Source organism: Cricetulus griseus, chromosome 2, assembly GCF_003668045.3.
Source record: "Cricetulus griseus strain 17A/GY chromosome 2, alternate assembly CriGri-PICRH-1.0, whole genome shotgun sequence".
NCBI lineage: Eukaryota > Metazoa > Chordata > Mammalia > Rodentia > Cricetidae > Cricetulus > Cricetulus griseus.
The window spans coordinates 308,143,020-308,169,594 of NC_048595.1; the positions used below are offsets into that span (position 1 = coordinate 308,143,020).

The following is a 26,575-nucleotide window of genomic DNA, read 5'->3' on the forward strand; positions in this document are numbered from 1 at the left end:
AACATATATATGGAATTTCTTCCCTCCAATAACCAATTTCTCAAGTTAACACTTTCATTTCTTTTTAATAATTTACCTTAATTTTAACACTATCCTGAATTAGTATCGGTTCCATAGGTTAAAGGATCACCCCCACTTGATGGCACCCACAGGAAGTAATTTGCAGACCAACTAGCAATAAATCAGACTCCCAATATGATGAACTTGGGTAAGAATGATTTACTAGGATAGCTCACAGAACTTTGACAGACAATCATGTGTGCCAATTTATTGCAAAGGTTACTAGAGAGGATGCTGAGGAAGGGCCAGATGAAGGGACACTGAATGAAGTATGGAAGAACCTGTTCTGAGTGTCCTTCCTCTCTCTAGTATATCAAGTCCAGGAACCCAGCCAGTGTCTCCCATAACCTAGGTGCTGTACTTGGATGTATATGCAAAACTTTTAAAAATTTTTTAAAAATATTTTTTCACTTGTCAGTCCCATCTCCCTCTCTCTCCCTCCCCTGTATATGCAAAATTTTTAATTTATAACACCATTGACCTGGGAAGTCAACTCAATTTTAAGCTTGCTTCTCTTACTTCCTTGGTGGGTGTAAGTTAAGACTGAAAGCTCCATATCTCTGATGACATGGATGGTTCCCCTGGCAACCAGATACTAACCTGAAAATGAGCCTACAAAGCATAGCTTCATCAAGGCAAAATTGGCTTTTATCATCAAGGCTGTTAGAGGGGATTTAGGAGCTCTGTGTCAGGTGTCAATGACTCAGGAGACATCAAACAATTTTGAAGACTTCTGCCTGGGGGGTGCAGACATGGCCAGTGAGAAACAGATATATACTGCTCTTCCAAAAGGGGGAGCTGGGTTCCTAGTACCCACATGGGATGACTGGTATCTGACTGTTAATGACAGCTCCCGATGATCAGACAGCCTCTTTGTCTTCCTTGGGCAATTTCACAGGAATACACATACACATAATTAAAAATATATATTTTAAATTTCTGTGTCAAGATCAGGCCCAATGGCTAAATGTAAGGACAAATATTCTCTCAGAATCCCTTCTTAGAAGGATTTCAAAAGTTTTATTTTGATAATCTTTCAATCTTTATTGAATATTGTGTGTGTGTAGATAAAAGTATAGTAGTACACTATATTATTTAGATGCCTTTGTATAGCAAGTTATAATTGGCCTTAATGATAAAAACCTGGAGTCAAATATTAGAGGATGAAAGCTGAAAGATCAGAGAAGCAGATCAGCCAGCCACTAGATCTCTTACCTCTATGAAATCATCAGACTGAAAAGAGCTTCTGTCTCCTCCTGTTCCTCTCTCCACACAGTCATATCACTTAATGTCTGTCTGTACAGACCTCCAGGACTTTATAGTTAACTAGTGGCTATCTCTGCCATCTGACCATCAGGCAAGCTTTATTTGTTAGAGCATAAACAAGATATCACCACACCCTTTCTCATTTTTTTCAAATTAATCATTAAATTAATATTTTAATTCAATATGAAGACAATCCAGGTGCAGAAATAAAATACCCAATGAAAAGTTTTATTCATTTGAATGAAAATTAAAATATTTCTTGAAGGGGACCATGTATGTCTCTCGTAGAGTCCTCCTTGTTTCCTATCTTCTCTGATGGTGTGGAATGTGGGCTGGTAATCCTTTGCTCTATATCTAAAATCTATATATGAATGAGTACATACCATGTTTGTCTTTTTTGTGACTGGGTTACCTCGCTCTGAATGGTTTCTTCTACTTCCATCCATTTGTCTGCGAATTTCAAGATTCCATTGTATTTTTTTTCCTCTGAGTAGTACTCAATTGTGTAATTGTACCACATTTCCTCTATCCATTCTTCAGTTGAGGGGCATCTAGGTTGCTTCCAGGTTCTGGCTATTGCAAATAGTGCTGCTGATCCAGATCCCATGAATGTGGGTGTCAGTGAGGAGACCTCAGAAATCTATAGGGCACTTTGTAGTAGATCAGTACTTATCTCTAGCATAGGAATAGACTTTGGGAGCCCATTCCACATAGAGGGCTACTCCCTGAGCCTAGACACAAGGGGGTGGGACTAAGCCCTATCCCAAAGATATGACAGACTCTGAAGACCCCCTATGGAAGGCCACACCCTCCCTGGGGAGCAGGAAGGGTATGGGATAGGTAGGGTGTTAGTGGGGGGCAAGAGAGGAGGGGAGACAGAGGGAACTGGGATTGACATGTAAAATAATCTTGTTTATAATTTCAATAAAAATGAAGAGAACAACAAAAAAAAACATTTCCAACATGGTATCTCTTATCCTATAGTATGGTCTCCTTTTGCCATTAAGTTAGATGGCATACCTCTCACATATAGCCATATTACATTTCTTTTCTCTTATGTTCTGTGTTTATAATGTTTAGTTATTTATTTTTTCCTGATGTTATTTTTTTATTTTCTATATTTTGAAATGGGTACTATTTTAAGAGTCTTCTGAGTTTTATTGAAAACGTACAAAAACAACAACTGGAAATTTGTTTGTATCATCAAATAACAAATTGTCATGATACTGGTATTTACACCAATGAATTACCTAAGAGCCCTAAAATGCCAATGCCAGCGTTCAAACTGACAGTGTTTACTCTGAAAGGATAAAAAGAAAGATCGCTGGTGAATAGATAACAGCTTACACTCAGCATCCTTCAAAAAATGTTAGGGGAAGCCATTATCATATACCCTTAGCACATATCACCATGTATCATAGCACACATCACCATATACACATAACACATATTACCACATATCTGTAACACATATCACCATTAACATATATCTCCATCACCATATATGCATAACACATATCACCATTATGATATACCCATAACACATATCAAAACCCCACCCTAGCCTCCCAGCTCTTCTCACCTTCCCTCTGCTACTCCAAATTTCCAGGAAGTGGTTTCCATACCTTTCTCGCTGTAGGACTCAACTCTCTTTATAACTGGCAAGGCTTTCCTGTCTTCTTGATACTCTCTCTGTTCTGAGCCATGGCAACTTTAGACTCCCCCAAATGCCTCTGGCTCTTCTGCCTTGACTACCTGACAGATAGCTTTACAAATGGAGCAGCCTAGTTCATTGTTTTTCCTGAGCCCTTACACTCTCTCATTAAAAACAAAAGCAAAAAAATGTATTAGAGGGTACTGAAGAGCCTGTGCTATTATTTTAGAAGACTTGGTTATCTGCAACGACATCTGGTGCCTTACAATTGTCTTTAACTCCAACTTCAAGAAATCTGATGCTTCTTCTAAACTCAGGGGCACATATATCATACACATACACACACACACACACACACACACACACACACATATATATATATGTATATATATATAAAGATACAATTTTAAAAAGAGAAAAGAAATGCTAATAAGTAGACATTCTGTATTTTTAAAAGATCATTTAGTTTGGTACAAATTTTGAAAATATTTCATATGCATATTGTTTCCTAAAATGAACATTATTATGTAACTTTTGTGTAATTACATAGTAGTCGAACGTAAAGGTCTATAAAAATATGCATTTTTAAACATCTACCAACAAGCTACCGCCTTTATATCCCTAAAAAGCAAGAAGGAAAGGCAGCTAAGTGATTTTTTTCTAAAAATGATTTCTGAACCAAACATTTTCCCCAACTGATTTTTGCTTGAAAGTAATCCCTATAGCTACACTGATAAAAATTCCTTTCCTAGTTCCTAGTTTAAGTATTAAAACATTTAAAATAAATGAAAGAAACTCTACCTAGTTCTTTGTTTTCTTGATCCCTTCAACCATTTCTCCTAGACAATCTCCATTTATTCCTGACTCATCACAAACTCAGTAACCCCTCAGCCACTACATTTGGCCTGGAGCTAGGTTGTGTCTGGGTCTTCTTTTCTCTCCTCCATTCTGCACTCTTCGGAGTACTATTTTATGTGCTGCCTCTTGTCTGCTTGAGCTCTTCCTCCAGTTCACATCCATCCTATTGGAAATTGACCTTCAAGTACTAATCCAGGACCCACCTAATTCTTCCTTGCTATCCAATTCACAAATTCCTGATAACCACTTTCTATTACTTTGTTGTTCTTCAAGAACCCACAGAAACTTGGTATTCCAGGAATCCCATAGCCACCTCACTTGCCTTGGACACAGGTAGGCTACCTGAACCATTCTTCCCTCCTCCATTCTGGAATCTGTGGAGTACTGCTAGACTTACTGCTGCTATATGTACACCTCAACCCTTACTCATAACCTCCCTCCAATCACCTTCAGTCTGCTTGCTGCCACCCTACCTAGTTCTATTTTTTTTTTTTTTTTTGCCTTCGTGGAACCAGAGCCCATGTACCATTTAAGAGAATTCCAAAAATAAAATATTCGCATTTTCCTGCCTCCTAAACCATTGTATCAGTCTGACACTGCTTCTAGAATTGAACACAAAACTTCTAGGACTAGTCAGAGTTTGAATCCTAAAACCCAAAGGGACTCATAAGACTATAAGCAGGCATTGTTCTTCTCATCTACGACATGAAGATTTGGGTAACAATAATCATGAAATCAACTACTCACACATCAAAGACCAGGGTAAAAATAATCATAGAATCAACTGCCTATACAACAAAGATGAGGCAATAAATCTATACCAAAAAAGGCCATAACACTAGTACCCAGAAACCAACATACAAATACAAATATGAACAAAGACAAGATGACTATTCCGAAAGGCAGCAACTCTATTTATTATGCTCTGAGTAAAAAGAAATAAGAAAAACAATACAAATATGAACTTAAAATTTAACAAATAAATACAATTTACCTTCCCCCAAATGAAATAAATCTCAATATGAAAAACTCAGAAAGTCAAAGAATCACAGGTAAGCTTCAGCAAGAGATTAAAAGACTTGGAAAAGAGAATTTCATATCTTGAAGATAAGGCAGAAGAAATAGATAGCTCAGTCAAAAGAATTGGTAAATCTAAAAGTACCCAGGTACAAAACATTCAGGAAATCTGGGACACTATGAAAGGAAAAAACCCATGCATAACAGGTATAGGAGAAAAAATACAGGTCAAAGGCACAGAAAAAAAATATTAATAAGATCATAATAGAAAATTTCTTGAAGGAATATAAAGTAGATACTTTGCAAGAAACATGCATAACACAAAACAGACAAGTCCAAAAAGGAAATGGCCCATGAGACATAATAATAAAAACATTAAATGTATGGGGTAAAGAAAGGATATTAAAGGCTGAAAGGAAAAAAAAAGACCAAATCTCACATGAAGGCAGGGACATTAAAATAACACCTGACTTTCCAAAGAGACTGAATGCCAGAAGGGCCTGGAAGGATTTTTACAAAATGAGAGACCTGTACGTGCGTGTGCGTACATTATGACATGTGTGTGTATGATGTATTCAGTGCACAGTTCTACTAACTTTCAAAGAACAATTAACATCAATACTCCTCAAGTAATTCCATTAAATAGAAACTGGAGTAATTTTCCCATATCTTTTTATAAATCCATTATTACCCTGATATTAAAACTATACAAAGACCTAACACAACCCCCAAAAGAATAAATAAATAAATAAATAAATAAATAAAAGAAAATGATAACACAATATTCCTTATGAATTCTTTATGAATACAGGTGTAAAAGTTCTCAATAAAATAATTGCAAATCAAATCAGGAGCATATAGTAAACATTATCCAACATGTTCGATTTAGGTTAATCCCAGAGTGGTGCAGCTGGATCTTGAAGTATGTATTACCAGCTTCCTGGAGAACCACCAGTGATTTCCAGAGGGACTGTGCTGTACAAGTTTTCACTCTCACCAGTAATGGAAGAAAGTCCCCCTTACTATACATTCTCATTAGCATGAGCATTTGTTTTATTGAACTTGGTCTTTTTTGACAGGCCCAAGATGAAGTCTCCAAGTAGTTTAATGTGAATTTTTATGATAGCTAAAAATGTTGAACATTTCTTTAAATTTTTTAGCTACTTGTGTTTCAATTTAAAAAACAAAACAACAAAAACAAAAGCTTTCATTGATTCTTTGTGTATTTCATATCATATATCCAGATCCATTACAACTCACTATTCTTTCATATTCTATCCTTTGCCTTTGCTACCCCCCAAAAAATACAATAAAATTTAAAAGAAAAACAAGAAACTAACAAACAAAACAAACACAAGCAAGCAAACAAAAAGATGAATGCCAAAATATAAATCTCCACCTGAAATATGTAGTCCAGTAAGTCCCAGGTTTAATCCTTTAGTCCATACATTTTTTGCTTGTAACTGTTCATTTCAGAGAGTCATTGGTTGGGTTCCAGGCCTCCGGCTTCTGCTACACTACAGATACTGGGCCCTTATTGGGACTCCTCTTGGATATCCTGTTGTTGCCTGTGTCATGGAGAGCTTTGGTCAACCCCTTCACATGCTCCAACAGTTCATAGTTTAGTGGATGTTGGGTTGGACTAACTTATGTCTCTGGTTCTGAGCCATCTGCTTGTTTCTTTAACCCAGTTTTTAATTGTGCTATTTATTTTCTTGATGTTCAGGGTTTTTTTGTTTTTTTTTTTGTTTGTTTGTTTTGTTTTACTTCTTTTTATACTCTATATACTAACCCTCTATCAGCTTTTTTTCTTAGTTAGGGTTTTTCTTGCTGTGAAGAGATACTATGACCATGGCAACTCTTATAAAGAAAATATTTAATTGAGGGGGCTGGCTAATAATTCAGAGGTTCAGTCCGTGATCATCATGGGACATGGTGGAGTGCAAGCAGACGTGGTGCTTGGAGAAGTAGCTGAAAGTGCTACATCTTTCAGGCAACAGGAAGTGGTCTGCCTATTACCCTGAAGGAAGCCTGAGCAAAAACAAACCCAAAAAACCTGCTCTTACAGTGACATAGTTCTTCCAACAAGGCCATATAAGCTTCAATAAAGCCATATCTCCTAAGAGCACCACTCTCTTAGGGGGGCATTTTCCTTTGAACTACCACAGATATATTATTATTAAATGTATTTTCATATTCTGTAAGCTATTGATTTGTGTGAAGGATGGTGTCATTTTCTGTACATGGTCATATTTATTAATTATTGGACTTTGTGCCTGTGTTCTCCGTGTCCTTTTCTGAAAGTCCTTAGCTGTATCAATAAGTTCAACACAATTTCCCACTTTTTGTTGTAACAGATATTTTGTCTTATGTCAAGGCTGTTGATCAATTTGAAGTTGAGTATTGTGCAAGATGAAAAATATGAATTAATTTGTGTTCTTCCAAATGCAGTCATTGTTTGACTAGAACCCATTGTTATAAATGTTTTTATTTCAGTGTCTTTTTTTCTTCTCTGTATGTGATTGTCTTATTGGTTGATAAATAAAGTACTGTTGGCCAATAGGAAAACAAGATAGGTAGAACAAGAAGTCAAGGAGGATTCTGGGGAAGGTAGGAGAAAGTTCACCATGTGAGCTTGGGGTAGACAGGAAGCTTACTGCTAGTGTCCAGTAAGATAAGTCTTATAAAATATATAGATTTATGATAATTAAGACTGAGCTAGCAGATGATAAATCCTAGTCATTGGCCAATCAGCATTTGTGCCTAATATAAATTTCTGTATGTTACTTGGGACCTTAACGTGGCGGCAGGCAGAACTTGGGTGGTCAGGCGGAAAGCGCCTACGTGGCAGCAGGACTCATGCAGCTTTGTGTAAAGATTTATCATTACAGAATCTGGTGCCCATAAGTGTGTGGATTTATGTCTATGTGCTCAGTTCAATCCCATTAATCAACATGTCTGTTTTTAGGCCAGTACCATGCTCTTTTTAGACCTATACATCTATAGTACACAGTATGATAGTTTCTCATTAATACTGAATTACCACTAGTAGCCACCTCCCTCCCTCCATCATTGAATCATCTCTATCATGCACATTTAGGAGCAAAACAAGAACACATTATTTAATTTTAAATTCCCCTAATGAAGCTATAATGATAACTGACTTAATTACCTTGTTTTAAATCAATGATACTACATTGTATCGGAAATATTCTTTTCACTGTCTCTCACTTTATTTGAACAAGAAATGTAAGCCCCTCAAGTTAAGAGTGGCTATGCCTTGCCACCCATACTTACTTAGTAGCCATAATGGCCATTCCCAGGACCTCCAAGCAGTAGAGTGGCCAAGCCCTGCACTACATAAAAAAAGAAAAAAATCCCCAAGATTGAACCACACAATGCCTCCAATCCCTGGCCACCCTGGAATGTTCTGCACCCTCAGTTTTCTGCTATTTCTTGCCCAAACAGAGGCTGCCACGTTCCTGGGTTCTTCCTTCTCGATAAACCACTTGTGTGAAGTATGTTTTACAGGGTGACTGTGGTATTCCTTGGCTCCCAATTTTCAGGGTACCTTTCCCTTCAGAGCTGTATTTACAAGTAACAGTGGAAAGTATTTGTTTTAAATTATAAATTCATATCCATGCATGGTATACATTTCATTCTGTACTAATTCACATATGCCTTTTTAGGTAGCTGTATGTAAGTTCAGTTCAATATTTCTAATATTTAAAATGTAGTAATCTCACTGTGTGAGAGCTCACACACACACACACACACACACACACACACACACACACACACTGTTTGTGCTCACATATACATTTTATGTTTAATTTTCTAGTCTGCATCAATCTGAGTTTGTGTATGTGTGTGTGTGTGTGTTTTGCTGGAATCAAACTGTGAACCTGTCATGTGTTGGATTCTACTACTGAACTGTATCTGATTATCTGTATTTTAATTATTCATTCTTTTTGAGGATTCTGTTCACACCTCTCCTGGTCTTTGCTGATGTAAAATCTGTAATTTTCCATAAGCATAGACACTTTGGTTTTTAAGGCAACATACCTAGAAATAAAGTTTCTTCATTTTATTAACATTGTAATCTAGCAAGCTTAAACAGTTACCATGAGCAACATAATATTGACAAATACTTGATATTCTATTGCTTTCTTTTGTCTTTTGAGGCATTATTTGTTTCTAATTGCTTAATTCTTATTTCATTTAAAAGAAATATAGGTTTAGTTATGTTCATTCCTTTCACTTCAATGGCTTTTATTTATTTTAATATCATTTACTTTATTAAATTTGTATTATTTTGTTTCTTCTCAGGTTGTGTACATGTAAATAATTATGTGTATACCCGAGCAAGTGTGTTTATATCTGTTTTGAAAAAAAAGTGTTCCTTTAACATTAGTAGTTCTCAGCTAAAATTGTTGTTCACACTTGTTTGGACAGGGTTCCCTAAAAGCCCATTCAGGAAGTTCATGAATTACATTATTTCCATAATATAAATTCCTCCCAGCCTTTCACTGTGCTAACATTATACTAATACTACAATCATTGTTCATGTTTTAGAAGAAATCAAGACAATGGCATCAAACTGTAATCACCATCATTGAATCATATCTATCATGAACATTTAGGAGCAAAACAAGAACACACTATTCAATTTTAAATTCCCCTAATGAAGCTATAATGATAACTGACTTAATTAACTGTCAGTCCCTGTTAGGTCTTTCGCATTCTCTGTGAGGCAATGGGAATTATAAACAATATGCTTCCCTCAGTGCTGAAGTTTTATATTACCAGCTAAAGCACTGTGAGGTTCTGTGATTTTTCTATGTGAACTCCCCTCCCTCATGACTGCAGCAACCAGCTCATGTCAGAGAACAATTGTCAGATAAACTATAGCTGTCATTCCTAGCTATTTGCCAGAGTTTCTATACACCAGGGAAAATGGCTGACAGTATTTACTGATATAAAATCAGATATTTCAATTCAAATTAGTGTTGTAAAACTTTATAAGCAAATGTGATTTTGATAGCTTGTAATCAACAAAAAGTTCTCTTTTGACAAAATTGGTGTTGATATTAATTAATATGACTTTTTTGAAATTAAGTGATATCAGCTGTCATCACATGGAGAATCATCATAGCTTAATGAGCCAGTATGTTAGAAATGATCAAAGCACAGCCTTTAAATTAGTACATGAGGAAATGAACTATCTAAAACATAAGATATTCCACAGACTTTAGCATAACAGATGAGAACAATTCATTGGGAGAATCTGAATTTCACACAGCAAGTAAAACTTAAGCTACTTTCACTGAAATCTAAAACCATACCCCAAGCACTAATGTAGTATCAAAAATATTTAGAGTTTTGGATAGGTTACTAAATAGCATCCATGAAGCTCTATTTTCTTCATGTCTCTCAAACAAAACAGTTCACTTCTACACTTTTAATGTAGAAATGAGAGAATGAGCCTCTCGAAGTCAGATCTGAAATAAATTTAGAAAAATATGAACTGATGTCTCAGTAAACTTTTGTTTACACTTGAATAATGTATATTTTTACAAAACTTTGGTACTTCTGGAAGCATATGACTTTTTTAATTTAATAAATATATCATTTGAAATAACATTCATTTATTATTATTTATATGTGTTTTGTTGCGCATGGTCATGTGTGGAAATGAGAAGACAATTTTGTGCCAGGATATTTGTACCTCCATATCAACTACGTTCTGGAGATTATTCAGGCCATCAGGTCAGAAAGTGCTTTTCCTCTAAAATCACTTCTCAGGTCTGACTTAATCAACATTTCTGAAATGATATATTTAAAATATCTAACAACATAACTGCAAGTACATATTTAACACCATACAAAAATGTATTATAATGTTTGTGCTTTTAATGATTTTTAATATGGGTATTCTGAGTCTAAAAGTAGAGAAATAATTTCACACAAAACCCATTCCAGTTCTTATTTTGTTCTTCGTGTATTCATTTAGTAACAGATCCTTCCTCTGTAGGCCAGCCTCTTTGCAACTCATTGCATAGCCTAGCATGGCTTCTCATTCATGGCAACCATTCTGTCTCAATTGCTAAGGTCAAAGACATGACCAACCTTGCTATGCTAGTCAAATTTGCTATTTCAGATAGCCTTACAAATACTATGTCCTCACTGTGATTTTTACTTGTGATGCATTGGTTACATAGAAATCTCAACTTGCTTGAGATTTTAGAAGAAATAACTCAATGTGTGTTGGTGAAGTCCTGGTGTGTTTTCTGTATCAATAGACTAAGAACTCTCTAAGTTTCTTCCTCTCTCTATTCTTTCCCACTCAATTCTTTTTTCCCCTTTCCCTCTACATTATTACCCTTATATCCCTCTGTCTCTCACTCTTATTCTTTGGTTTGACAACTTGCCACTATCCCATTATCTGAACACTGACATCTTGGAAATCCTTGTTATCTCCTGATAGACATTTGATGTTACTGGAAATTGTGCTTTATCATTATAGACAGTCCTGAAAGGTCTTGCTTGAACCTCTATCAAGTTACCTTTGTATTATTATAACCTTGGGCAACAATCTTAAACTGAAAGTGCAGAATTGAGTACCAAGTACACTTTCAATGTCTTTTATTTAAACCCACAACTATGTTATTTAAATTCACCAAAAATACATAAATATACCTATATTCAAAGATCCTTGATAATACCATAGAATCAAAGTTTCTGTTCTTGCGCCTGATGTGTGAATTGGAATAACTTGTACATTTCATTTAATGTCAAACTAGCAAATAATACTTTGCTCTTTTGAAATGGGTTGCATTTCATCTATCAGCTTATAAGGTCATCTAATTCCTTGAATTAATCAATCTTTGCTATGATGTGAATTGCAAATTATCAGTATTTATTTGTCATTGGCAAATTGACATTTCTCTTGAAATTTTTGTTCTATGTAAGACTTCATTTCTGTGCAAAAACATTTTTATCTTTGGTGCTATTTTTGAAGACATTTGTGTGTGTGAGTGTTTTTCTTTGTATGTATGTATGTATGTATGTATGTATGTATGTATGTATGTATGTATCTGCATTGCTTTCATGTCTTATTCTTATGATGTTCTGATAGGACATCAGAACACCTGAAACTAGTTACCAAAGGGTTGGGATCTACCATGTTGGGGCTAAGAACAAAACAGTGTCCTATGAAACAGTAAGAGCTCATAATCAGTGAACTATCTCTCCAGGTGCCAGCGGAGATTATTTCCGTGTTTTCCTCTTATAGCCCCTAGTTTCTTTCTTTCTTTTTTTTTTTTTTAAATTTAACTACTCCGTTCATCTGGAACTTTTTTGAGATGAAGTAGTACATGTTTATTTATCCTTATTTAATATGCTTACCAAATTATAGCAATAGATTTTAATGTTATTTTCTCTGTTAAATATCATTCATTTCCTATGCAAGAGTAGATATCTAAAACTACACATATCTAATTGTGCTCCAGTTATTTGTGTTTCTGTATGTACCTCTGTCACATTGATTTACTATATTTGATTTATAGTATATGTACTCATGTGAGTGTGCTCTATACACATAAAGGCCCAAGGTCAATAGTGAATGTCTTCCATGATTGCTCTCCAAAGAACTTTATTTTAACTTGGGAGACAATTTTCTCATTTACCCCAGAGCTCAATAATTTAGCTAGAGAGGCTGTTCCCCAAGACCTATGAATCCACTGTTTCTGTTTCCCCAGTGTTAGTATAGTAGACATATAGAAATTACCCCTGACTACTCAAAGAAACTAGGGATCAAACCTAGTCCTCAGGAGTATTTCATCAACTGAGCCATCTCCCAAAACTCTATCACTCTATTTTAAATATTTGCATTTTTTTCAATTGCTAATTGCTGGTATAGATTAATAATTTGGTCATCTTTCATGAGCACATTTACTAAAATTTAAATAGATTCATTTTTTAAATTGTCACCATGAGTTTTTATATTATCTCCCAATATAGACAATTGCTCTGTTCTGTTCTAGAAAGGCTATTAGCCTTAACATCCTTGCACACTATTTTATTTACTTGCTACATCCCCATTGCAAACTATATTTAAGTAATTTTATAATCTTTCATAATAAGTCCAGTTGGTTTTTAATTTATGCAATCTTTCTATGGTATTTAAAAGCCCCCCTCACATTTGCAGTAATCTTTGAGTTAAGTCAGGAGATGTCTCACAGCAGAGGTTAGTCTTTGCCTACTTGAAGTCTACATGCTACTCTCCTGAAAGATACTGATCTTACAAACTGTGCATCTCTGCTTTCCCTATGTAGTCCTTAAATAGTGATGTGGAGTGCAGAGGGGCAAACATAAGCTTGCTAGTAACCAAAGGCCCCCATGCCAGTCTAGTTCCACATTTTATGACTGATCTTCACAAATGCTGGCTCAAACTGAATGGAGTACATGCAAACAACCAGAAGGAAAAAATGGCATGTCTAGAATTTTTATACCAAATATTGTTCAGCCCTTGGAATTCCACTTCATATGCTTCAGGCATAAAAAGTACTAAATTCTTAAAATCTCCAATTGCACTTAAGATTTCTCATAGTACTGTTAAGAATTTACTGATGCTGGTGCATGTGTTTCTGCCTGTGTGTATTTCAGATTGTGATTAATATCAGACATTTTTCTTCAATTTCTTGGAATAGAATGTTAGAAATAAGTTACAAAGACAGAGAACACCGTACAAACTCCATTCTAGCTAAAGTTTCTGAAAAAGGCAAACTTTACTAGTGATCAAGAATGTGTGCTCTGGGAAAGGGAACACTAACTGAGACAAGAAATACACACATACATGCTCACATACACATACAAACACATACTTATCCACACATGCATGCATATACACATACATACATATATACACAAACATATACACGCATAGAGACATACATGTACACTATACACTTAATAGTTGTAGCCCTAAGTATGTTAAAAATTCATACCCCTGGAAGTTGTTCACAAAATTAATTTTGAATTGCCATTATGATTTTCAATTCATGAAAATATTCTGCTTGATAGACCCTAAAATTAAGTGTTAATGACTAAGCACTGGTGGAAGTCATTTAATTTAACCTTCCCAAAAATCCCTGGAAATCAAACCAAATATCAAATATTTTAAGAATTTTCTATGTGGCTAAAGTTTTTCAGGTGTATGTCCTAAAATGTTTATGTATCAAAACTTTGTTAGAGTCCCTTAAAGAGTTCAGAAAATTCAACTTCAAGGATTAAACAAACTGAATAACATTACCAAGGTAGAAAGTCAAACAGTAGATATGACTACTCCTTTCTGTTGCTGCGTAGCCTCAACATGAGATCTACTTGTGCATAGCTGAATGAATGTTCCTATCCACATTCATTAGGGGACACAATATGTTCAAAATGCCTCAGAAAATACTTTGGCCTTTTATGGTCATACAGTGCACCTACTATTCGGTGTAGAAAAGTCATCTTTGTAAAAATTTATATAAATGAAAATATATTTTTGAGTATAAGGACTTACAGAATAGTTTATTTCCAATGTGATTTTCAGTAGACAGTTAACACAGTGCCCAGTGTGATCCACCAAGCAGGGTAAATCTAAGGTCAGCTTTATAAGGTTGTCTGGCAGGAACCAAACATAAAACATAGTAATGAGATGAACCAGGTCTACTTGCAGCAGCTGTTTATACTGACCATTCCTCTGAAATCATGGCTTAGTTTGCCTCCAAAACCAACTTTTTTTTTCCGCAGCAACTCTGATTCCCAGTTTCAAATTTGAGTACCATCATGAATGGAAATTCTTGCTTATGTTGAACCCCTATTTTTCCAAGCATAATAATTCAACTATGTGCTTATCAGTATTTTGAAGCATTGTGAAATCCTAGAATATAACTGTAAACATAACTCTTAAAAGATTTGTAATTGATGAAAACATTGCTGATGTTTAATTGCAGGTATTTACTTAATAAAGACAATTCAAGTGAGGTGATAGGATGTTTAAAAACTGGGTTTCTGCAGTCACAGAATATATACCCTGATCATGTTAAATACTGAAGAAAACGTGAACCTTTTAAAAACAATTTCTAATAATTTGAAGAAAAATGAATTCAGATTTTTATTGTATAATTCTGCTACACTTTTCCCATTTCGGCTTTAGAAAATTACTGTATAGCTCATCAGCCAAATTTCTAGCTGAGATAATTTGGCTGTCTACAAGAGGCGTAAACAAGATAATTGAAATGAGATAAAACATAATTGAAAAAGAAATTCTCAGAAGTATGAAATGTGGTTTTTAAAAAAGGCAGGCTTCCAAAATGTGAGGAAATATAATTCAAAGTGCCCACTGTTTATGTTTCATGTATGGGGAAGGTTCAGGCTCTGAAGACACCCCAGAGTTAAACAAGAAGAGGAAAAGGGTTCATAGGCAAATTTGTTGCATAGCAACATGCAGATTTACTAACATAATTAAAAAGTCTACCAGGGGTTACCTACTATAAAGCACACAGTAAAAGCACCACATCCAACCATCAGAGGACTGAAATAAATGTACATAAATACTAAGTGTAGTAAGTACAATTTACATTGGGGACTGTGTTCATTTTATGAGCCTGGGAACAAGAATGGAGCCATACATTCACATCTATAATCTATAATGTGATGCCTGACACAAAATGAGAGAAACAAAATTGAATGTATGCATCAATCCACGATCTTAAGATCTAGATTATATGAGGACTCTCAAAGATGGAGCAGCTCTCTGCTCAGCACAGTGAAGCAGGGACTAACATATATATATATAATATATATATATATATATATATATATATATATATATATATATATATAAAGCTCAGGCTTTCTCTATACACAGTAAGGCTGAGCCTTGCAGAATTTGGCACTAGTAGCATGAATTTCAGAGACTTGGGAGATATTGAGCCATTGAGGAACTGGGTTTTAGTGCCTCTGGCATCTTCTTTTGCACCTTCTATTATTTAAATGCTGATCTCAAAGGCACTTCGGACCATGAAAAAGCCTGTTCACAAGCTTCTGAGGATTGATAACTGTTTTTCTGGGGAAAAATGTTGCTCAATAGTAACTAGTATAAATGTAAAAGACATTTAAATCACTCAGTTTGTACTGATAGAGAGGATAGGGCTTTACAACAATTTATCTAAAACAGTAACTTTCTTAGAAGTATATATATATGTGAATATGATGAAGGCAAATGGAATATAAAGTTTGATGTTTATTCTGTGTGGATAAAGCATGTTTCCATTATACAATTTAATTAATTATTGTACAGTAAGAGTAAAAAGAATTTTCTGTTTGAATGACAGAATAATACTTTTAGAATGTAGCTATGCATGATTTCTGTAGCAAACATAGATGTACAATGGAGATAATAGGTCAATTATAAAGTTGCCCTGTGATGAAAGGAAGACAAAGGCAACTGTTTGTTGAATATACAAGGCTACCCCATCCTTTGACATTTTACACACCGTAGCAGAGATGAAAGGAGAAAGAGCCAGAAATCAAAGATACTTGTTATTGTTTCTGGCATTATTTCTGTTTTTAGCTTTTGCCTTCTAAGATTCAACATTTCTGTGTGCTATGTTTCATTTTTAATGGAAACTCTAGAGTCCTCTATCAGAGAGATACACTAACAGTCATATTAACATTAGAGTTTCATATTGATAACACAGAATTACTTTAACGAAGAGTTGTGTCTCCATCACTGAGTTCATGAAGGCATACCTACATAGTATAGCCAAACAAAGACTTTCTGGTCTTACATTTTAGTGGGATATTCGGCATGTAATAAATCTGTATAGTCTATCATTAGAATATATTTTGATTTAAACTTTGTATATCAGGTTGATATAATTGCATTAAAATACTGAATATTGATTAGCACTTCATATAAAGTGCTAATATAATAAGTTAAATTCCATTCCCAAAATCAATATTGCCCATATTGCATCTGTGAAAGCAATGAAAGGAATTTTCATTGACTATGTTTGTCTCCTTAGATAAATTTGCAAAGAAAAATGAGAGTTACTGGTGTTATTACCCAAGGAGCAAAAAGGATTGGAAGCCCAGAATACATAAAATCCTACAAAATTGCCTATAGTAACGATGGGAAGACCTGGACAATGTACAAAGTGAAAGGCACCAATGAAGAAATGGTAAGACTAACTCATCCTGTGGAATTTAATTAAAATTCCATGATGACAACATGTTATCATGTGATGTCTGAGGCTTCTGCTAGAGGCTTGTGTTAAAATACATTTCTGCAGTTTTTCGGATTTAATTGGGTAAAGGGAGTAGGGCTTTCCTACGTTAGGAATTTCTAACAGCTTCCATTTAAGATTTTGCCAGATTTTAATTGATGTTCCTATAAATAATTGTCAAAAAGTTAGCAAAGTGCTGCGAATAACAAGTGAGCTGCTTTAAGGAAAACCAGCGTGTCAATCCATTCTTCTTGCTTGCACAATGAGCCTTTTCCTCAGTCAAATAATTTACTATTTTAAAAACAAGAGCACTGAATGATAGAAAGGAAGTATACCTGTGGGTATTTTGCAGTTTGGAAATGTATCTGTTACTGAGCAGAAGAAAAATGTGAAAGAAATGAGTATGGCATCTAATATCTCCTTTTCGTTTGGTGTTCAGAACTTCAAGCAAAACTAATTCATTTTGAAATAGCCTTAAAAGTCTGGTTAAGAACAAAGAAATGGTGCTTACCAGAAAAGTCTACTCATTTGCAAGTGGACAGACTCAGACTAACTTAAAGGATTTAGGGTGATAATTTTTAAGAGAGACATGATAGACAGACAGAAAAGGTAGATGATATAGATGATAGACAGATGACATAGGATCATATATGTATATAAATGTATGGAGAGGAAGATAAAGGGAGATAAAGAGAGAGACAGAGACAGGGAGAATGACTTCCTCTGGCTCTGCAGTCCTGGCCTTTGAAGTGGTTGAGGAGCTGGAAAGATATCTCAGAGGTTCAGAGCACTTACAGCTCTTGTGGAGGACCCTAGTTAGGTTCCCAACACCTAGACTGTGACTTACAACAATCTACTTAACTACAGTTTTAAGGGGTCTGATGTCTTTGTCTAACCTTGGTGGGTACAACACACAAACATTATGCATATACGTACATGCAGGCAAAATGCTCAAACACATAAAATTAAATAAATTAATCCTTATAAAAATTTAAAAATTAGTCAGGGAAGTATGATTATGTCACAGTACAGAGTGTTTTTCCGTTTTAATTCAGATTTGTAAGTGACTTTTTATTTGCTGTTGATGGCAAGGTGCTTCGTAAATTCTCAATAATATTTATTATAATCTTTGAGGAATTGTGTTGAGCTTGAGTATTGTCACATGTATGAAAATAAAGAAGCTATTGCAAATGTATATGTATACACACATACAGGCACACACACATTCACAGACACACATATGTACATATACACATATATGTGTACATATATAGGTAAGGGTCTCACTCTGTAGCCCAGGTTGACTTTGAACTCATGGCGATCCCCCTGTCTCATGGTTATTCTGCTTTCTCAACTTCCTTAATACTGTATTTCAGGCATGAGCCATCATGCCCAGCTTTTAAAATACTGTATGTCTTTACACAGGTGTTCCGTGGAAATGTTGATAACAACACACCCTATGCTAACTCTTTCACGCCCCCTATAAAAGCTCAATATGTCAGGCTGTATCCCCAAATTTGTCGAAGGCACTGTACTTTAAGGATGGAGCTCCTTGGCTGTGAGCTTTCAGGTAAGTCTCCTGTTTTCTATCATGGGACTGTCTTTAATGAGAACAGAAAGCATCTCAGTATATGCTTATCTACTAATCTCTAGGTTTTCAGCAATCGAAGATATTTATTTCTTCCACCAAATATGTAGGGCATGGTTCAATGCAAAAATACATGCTGTTTATGTGTCAAATAAACTTGTAAACCACGCTACAGAAACAGTAGAGTCAAGTAATCAAATAGAATACCAGAAATTCTCAAGAGAAGCTGTTGTCAAAAGATGTGTCCCATTGATTTTGGTTGTAAATATGATTTATGTTTGGAGATGATTGAAAGTACAATCTTCTTGACCTCATAAATTGTGCAAATTTAGGTTGTAAGTTCCAAAGAAAGTAAGTTTTATCTTTAAACTCAGTGCTTTCTTTTTAGGTTCTATGAAACATGTAAATTTATCATCCCTCCCTAGGGAACAATACTTCAACACCAAGAGTACTACTATAAATTCATTCTTGGAGCATTTTCATCCAGCAACCTGCTTATTATATAAGCCATGGTTATCTAGCTCAAGGGTAATCCATTAAAGAACATAGAGTTAAATAATTCTCCTACAGGATCATCAGAACAAGATACAAACAAAAAACATTGTATAGTTATATTTGTAACTATATTCTAAATTAAATAGAACATCACATCTGCTTATTCACTCAATTATGTTTTAGAAGGCAGTTACTGTATTTCATGCAAATAAACTTAACCTATCTTTGTCAAAGTGACAAAAGATTTCTTTTGCTCAAACAACTGTGAATAAATTGGAAAGTTCACTTGTGTCATGTTTCAACATAACCTCCAAAACAGGGAAACCTCTTACCAAATTTGAAAGAATACTGCCTTTATAAAAATTAGTTAGTTCTTTGAAATTTTCATATGTATGTTTAATTCATGTTTATTACTCTCTCCCACCATCACATAAACCCTCCGCCCCCATGAACTGGCCTTTCTCCCTACCTGACCCTTACTAGAATCCTTTCCCGGAGGAGAAAACTGAAGCAAATAGAAGAGGGTATTTAAAAACAGCATTCTTTGCCAGTCCATTCATTGGAAGAAATTAAAGTAAATTCGCTGTATGAGTGAACCTCCTTTAGGGAATGCATGTGCATAATCTATATCAGTGTTGTTGTTTATAGAGAAATGTTTTCACTGCAATTTATTATCTTAACAGAGATATACTTTTTAATTATTTGGACAAGATTATTGATTGTTACTAAATGTGAGCAGAATTATTGCTACAGCATGTTTGTATTGCCTGTCACTTTATCACCAGAGGCCAGTGTCATCCCTAAGCCATTCATCATAAAGCAATCAGGAGGAAGCCACAGGATGATGATGTTTGCAGCAAGCCCTGTGGTTTTTGTTGTTGTTGTTGTTGTTGCTTATCATCACCTTCCCTATTTCTTCAATCCTTTGATTCATGAGGACCAGCTTCTCATACATGACACACTTACACCCTCATAGAGTAAATATATTTTGCTTGCAAGCTTGACAAGAGGTGACAACTGTCACTTTACAGACTCTAATTCTGAAAAGGAAGTAGTGCTCTCACTCCCAATCCTACTAATTGATTTTAATCTTTGGTGCAGAGAGCAGTATCTTTTGCGGACTGGTTTTAAAGACTGGAAAGTGTTTCACCATAGAAATAATCGATGCTTTTATAATACTTTATTTTTTTTAGGTTCTATTCATACTGGTAAAAGAGGTAATTAATTTGTATTCACAGAATCACATGAATGAGACAGGAAATTTGTGAGATATGAAGTCCATTGCAAAATAATTTAGCTGTGATTCTTGGAAATAAACATTGACACAAAGTTTTGTAATATTTCATGCAGTTGAGTGCCATGCTTTAAAGCCCAGTTCGGCCGTATTATTTTTTAACAGTCATAGATCTTCAACATTGCCTGGAAGCAGCCACTCTCTTTCCATACACTTGAAAAGAATATCTTTTAGATTATGTGAAAGATGACTTGGGATGTTTCAAAGGAAATATATCATAATCATAATTAGAAGACTAAAACTCATTCACCCGTTCTTTAATTAACAATTATTTTAAGGCATAATAATATAAAGCTTCTTTTCTTAGCTATGTACTAGAAATCAGAATGGATATGAAACTAATTTTGTGATTAAAAATAAATTATCAAAGGCATTTCTTATCTATCCAGTTTTCAGATATTTTATAAGAAAAGAAAAAAAGTCACCCTGTTTTTCTATGTCATTTCTTCTGCACACTAAACAAAATTTTACAGTGATTGGTCTCCAGCAGGGGCCAAGGGCATGCTGCAAATAAAAGAATTCAGAAGTCATGAAGACAGTGTGTACTACTATGGAATTGCCTGAAGACATATATCATGCCATTATGGCTATTAGAACTTTCTAGAATCTAAGAGCTCTGTTAGGATGATGAATTTTACCCTCAGAATTCATATTTTGGTTTTAGAGCTTCTTTACCATTGAAGAGATAGGTCTCCTCAGTAATATTCTGGCTAGGAAAACAGCTTTCCATGCCCTTGTTTCCATTCAGTGGAAGTAAAGATGGAGGAACAGACTACACAGAGGAGCTTCAGGAGGGAAGAAATTATTCAGATTGATTAGTTCAGATCGTAATTAGTTAAAGTCAACTACTATCAGTAGAATGTTCTATGCTTTGTTTCCTAGACGCTACACATAAAACAGTCTACACTGAGTAATGGTGCCTAGTTGTAGGATACTAAATTGCAGTCACTGAAATGCTGATACTTGTAGACTTAACACCTGCTGTCTGTTAGAATGAGTTTTATAGAAATGACTAAAGAGCTAATTTTTATTGAATGTTGATTGTCACAACAATATTTCTAAATATTTGGTATTTTATTAACTAATATCCTAAGATACACACTCAAGGTAGTTTCTATTGCAGTCTTCATTTTGGAGATTTGAACACTGAAAGGTAAGTTGAATGAATAATAGGTGAAGAGAAGACAAGTAGAGTATGAAGGAAGGGATTGCACTGGAGAAATTCACTCATTTTCCTTTTCCTTTTAACAAGCTAATTTATCTTAGTAGATCCTTGGCCAAGTCTTAATCACTGGACAATATAATGATAGACTCATGTCTCTTATTGAAATCTGGCAAGAATTTTTTTAGCACGCCCACACGTGGACACAGCATTTTCAGTAATGTACAAACCAAAATTTCTTAGCATATCAAAATTGGAAATATATGTGATAAATTTGATAATCTTCCAAAATATGTAAACATAAAGTGTTATTTAGTTTGAGTATAGGAGTTTATGGAAATAATGGATGGTTTTAGTTAGATTTTATATTCTTGCTGTCTTATTCATTTTTCTAAATTCTATAGCTGTATGATGCCTTCTAGAAAAATCCATACTTGTGCCAAATTAATCAACTCTCATCCTTCCTGCACTTAAATGCTGAGTGAGGATGGCTAGAGTAGAAGGCCAACCTGGCTACAGTGTGAGAACCTCTCTCTTAATTGTAAGAGTAGTGCTTATTTCTTAGACAACATAACTCTGTCCAGTTTAGAATATTTGCTGTGGAGCAATTTACAAAAATGACTCTGTACTGGGGAAATTCCAAGGGCGATATTATGAAAACAAATAAAAGAAAACCAAATATACTTTATGAGAAAATGCCCCATCCTCCAAGACACAATAAAATTGTGGAAAACTAGGGAACAGTCACGAGGCTCCCAGTAATGAGGCAGAAGAGAGCATTTCGGCAATGTTTTCATTTTGCAAAATCATCTATCACAGAAAAGTATTCTGAATTGTCTCTCTTGTTTTCAATTTTTACAAAATGTATTCAGACAAAATAGCTTGAATTGGCTATCTTGTTTTTCTATTTTATTCCAGATTTATTTCTGATTATAGCTCCTGTTTTGAATTTTGATGTCCTCTCTTTGGGGGAATGAATAGTGTTGTGTTCAATCTTCTCTTGCCTTTCAGAAATAAACATAGAAAAGTTCCAAGATGATCAATTGCTTTCTTCATGGAGTTCTTCTCCTTCTACCAGGTTGTTCAGAACCTTTGGGGATGAAATCAGGGCATATACAAGACTACCAGATCACTGCCTCCAGCGTCTTCAGAACACTCAACATGGACATGTTCACATGGGAACCAAGGAAAGCCCGGCTGGACAAGCAAGGCAAAGTAAATGCCTGGACCTCCGGCCACAATGACCAGTCACAGTGGTTGCAGGTAATGACTTTCAAGTATTTCACCACCTACCAATCCTGTGCTGTAAAGGCTTTCCTAATGGCTAGCTGAATTATTTTACACTGCTTTAAATACACTTTCACATTTACCTTTTCCAAGACATGAAAGCAGAAATAACCTATGAAATAACATTTCTGGCCTGTATTGATACAAAGATGCAGCCCATGGACAAGCTGGCTGGGTAAAATGTACCAGAGTACACTGTATACCCCTGATTAGATTTGTAGCTCACCTGATCAAATTTGAGACAATCTGCTTGCCAAGTTTTATCTCTTCATATGCTTTTTATTTTATTTAATATTGACAATTAACATCAGTATCTGAAAACACTGGAGTCATGCCACAGACCTGCATGGAGTCTCAGAGTGCCATGACTCATGTCACAGCATCTCTTTACCTGTGGTTGCAAAACAATGCAATGATTTGATTACACTCTCCTTGTACAACTAACTTATGAAAGAAATGAGGATTCTACAGAGTCTGTTGGTCACTTACAATGAAAGTAAGATTATATCTGGTTCTTTCAAAAAATAGTCCTCTTGAAATACATTTATTTATGAGATATCTTTATGCATACATAGTTTTGTTACTGTCTCCTGTGGCAACAATCCTATGATGGCTCAATTTCATAATGAGGTTAGTTTCTTTCATATGCATGAGCTCCACTTGGATTTTACATTTTATTATTGAGTTTAAAAACCTGTGATAAACCATGGTATGTCTATACACCATGAAAACACTTAAAACCCCAAATGGCTAACCCTTACTGAGTCATATTTGTCATTACTAAGGTCATCAGAAATTTCCAATAATCCTTTTAAGTTTTGCCACTGGGTTTTACAATATTATATTCCCAGAATTAGAAATAGTCAATTGTTTTTTATAGCTGCTTTAAATTTTACTTGACCCTTTTATTTCACTTACAAACACCACAGGTATTTATATAAGTTTCTATAAGTTTCTCTTATATTTTTTTAAAGCAGGAGTGGTTTGATGCGTATCACTATGTCATCCAACCTGCTGTTCTTATCTAGCCTGTAGCACTGCTCATTGCATTAAATCATCCATGTAACAAGTTATTATGTGTCATACACCCCTGAAGCATCACAGGTGCTCAAGTGCCAGTCTTCTTCATGCTCTGAGGACTGTGCTTGTCTTAGAGTTCATCTTTAAATTGACTAACATGACACCAAAATTTGTTTTCCTCTTTGCAGAATTTGCTAAGTGTTCTCTCCTAATACCACTCCTTCAGCTACTAGTTATTGTCTCACTAATATGTCTGTCATACCAACTTCACAGGCTTGGATTAACTGATTTACCAAGTACCAGTGATTTTAGCCACTAGAATGGAGATCAGAGTATCTTGAAATTATTACCATTCTTACAATCCTACTGTCACTTCCTGATTGGAACTTCCACCCCTATTTCTTCAATTCATCCTGAAGTTCATTAACTATCTTCTTAGTTACTATTCCTATGGTTTAAAAATATTCTGTTTCTCTAATCGTAAGTGTTGAGCATGAGTGGGAGGCATGTTCATGTGTGTATGCTAAAATGCAAATACAGTTTTCTTTCACTCTTGCTGAAATTTTTTTCAGTTGCTATCTCTAGGCCTGATAATAAAACATAAATTGCTAATACAGCCTAAAAATCATTCTGATTTGTTCTCATTCATCTTTTACCACACATTTTAATTTCCTCAAACTTAACACCATCTGTCTCTAGCTGTTTTGTTATAAATTCACTCTTCCTAGAGAAAAAGAGAAAGCATTATCTTCTGACACTAGATCCTTCAGCTTAACTTTGGATGTTGATTTCTGTGCAAAGGATTGGCTGTTAGCTATGCCCTACCAGTATCTGACCCAGGATCTCTACTACATTTACGAGTCTCACATTATCATGGATGATGATGCCTTCCAAGATGCCCTTGGAGGCCTGAAAACATAGATTACACTGAATCATATAGAGATGTTTTTCCCCCAATATGCTTTGTGGTTCTGTCAATTTGGAAGGAACTAAATCTAATCCATCTTTGTTTTAGGCTTTGGTAGCTCCTTTTCATTGTTACTCTTGTGTTTGTCTGAAATTTAGAAGTAAAGTAAAACTTGAACAAAATCACTTCAGCATAGTGATAGGTTATATAATCAACATGTTTGTTTAATGACAAATGGGAAGGTAGCATATTCAGCTTAGATACACTGAGCAATGAGATGATTCGTACATTGGGCAGAACAGAGTGTGGCAGCTCAACATTCCATGGCAACACTCAGAAAGGATTGCTATTTAAGACTTGGAATTTCTGCTATATGCTTTCAAATTAAATTGGTTATCAGTAACTAGAATATGAAGAAGTTAAACCATAGAAAATAAGGCTGCTATTTTTCCATGCTTCAGCAAACATAAAGCTTTTCAGTAGTAAAATAAATCAATTTTGAAATTATTATCCTTTGCTAGATTGTTAGCTTCAAAATGTCTGGTATATTGGAATGGCTGTCTGTTTACTTTCTCAGATTGTACTCCAGTACCTAATCAAATTTATAATCAATACCAACATGTAGGAGATACTTCATAATGACTTATTGCATAGTTAGAATTAATTCAAGTGAAACTCAAGTAATGCACTTTGTTCTACACAGTATATAACTGATATTTAGTATAAAAAGACAATTTATATATATATATATATATATATATATATATATAATATATATATATACACTCAAAAAATTTTTCTGTACTAGGAATTAAATTAATTCAGGCATATTAGGGACGTATTTTGTCATTGAATAAAACTGCAACCTCACAATTATCAGTAAGGTTATATATATATATATATATATATATATATATATATATATATAGCATTTTTCAACAAAGGTCAAGCTTTTAAAACATTTTTCAACAAAGGTCAAGCTTTTAAAACACAGTTCATAATAATAATAATACATGTACTTTTAAATTCCAAGTGTGAATAAACCATGGACAATGTCCATTACCTTGTTTAGTGTTAAAAATAATAAACTAATTTTGACATGTGGCTATAAAATATTTAAAAATATAAGTATCCTGTTCACCCTCAAGATTATCTGAATATAAGTAAGCTTATTCATGATTCATAATGCCCTGTAAAGTATTGAAAATATTGTACACACAAATAGCAATTCAGGTAGATGGGCATATTATAGCAATACTCACATAAGGAATGGCTAAAGACAAAGTTCTTTAGAAAAATAAAAATGAAAAACACATTTACACAGATAGAGATGTGAATTTCATAGCTAACCTTCATCCATCACTTTGTTTAACATCTCTTCTTAAAGGCTCCTGCACACTGGCATCGATTCATTCTCCTGATGACATATTTTCTGTCAATTCTGAGACTAGTTTTTCAAGTGGATATCTAATTTTTGTCATGTCAAAACATATCAAGACTCTCCAAGGAAAAATAAACTGACTTCATTTATTTATATATTTTTATGACATTGTGCAAGGAAAGACTTCCAGAATGAGACTATGTTTCCATGTTTTCTACTTAGGGTGTAATCTATCCACTGCACACTGTTACCAGGGGTGCTGTGTGGTGTATAGTTTGAAGTATAATTGATGTTTTGTACAAAACAATGTG

General features: G+C 34.7%; 1 protein-coding gene across 2 annotated transcripts in view; it reads left to right on the forward strand.

The window, feature by feature from the left end:
• Nucleotides 1-26,575, forward strand: part of Edil3 (EGF like repeats and discoidin domains 3) — a 449,920-nt gene that overhangs the window by 323,239 nt on the left and 100,106 nt on the right. For both annotated transcript variants that reach the window (XM_027401777.2, XM_027401778.2), the window contains 3 exons: nucleotides 16,930-17,085; nucleotides 18,556-18,700; nucleotides 22,748-22,932. In XM_027401777.2, the coding sequence (XP_027257578.2) occupies nucleotides 16,930-17,085; nucleotides 18,556-18,700; nucleotides 22,748-22,932 (486 nt within the window). The remainder of the gene's footprint in view (nucleotides 1-16,929; nucleotides 17,086-18,555; nucleotides 18,701-22,747; nucleotides 22,933-26,575) is intronic.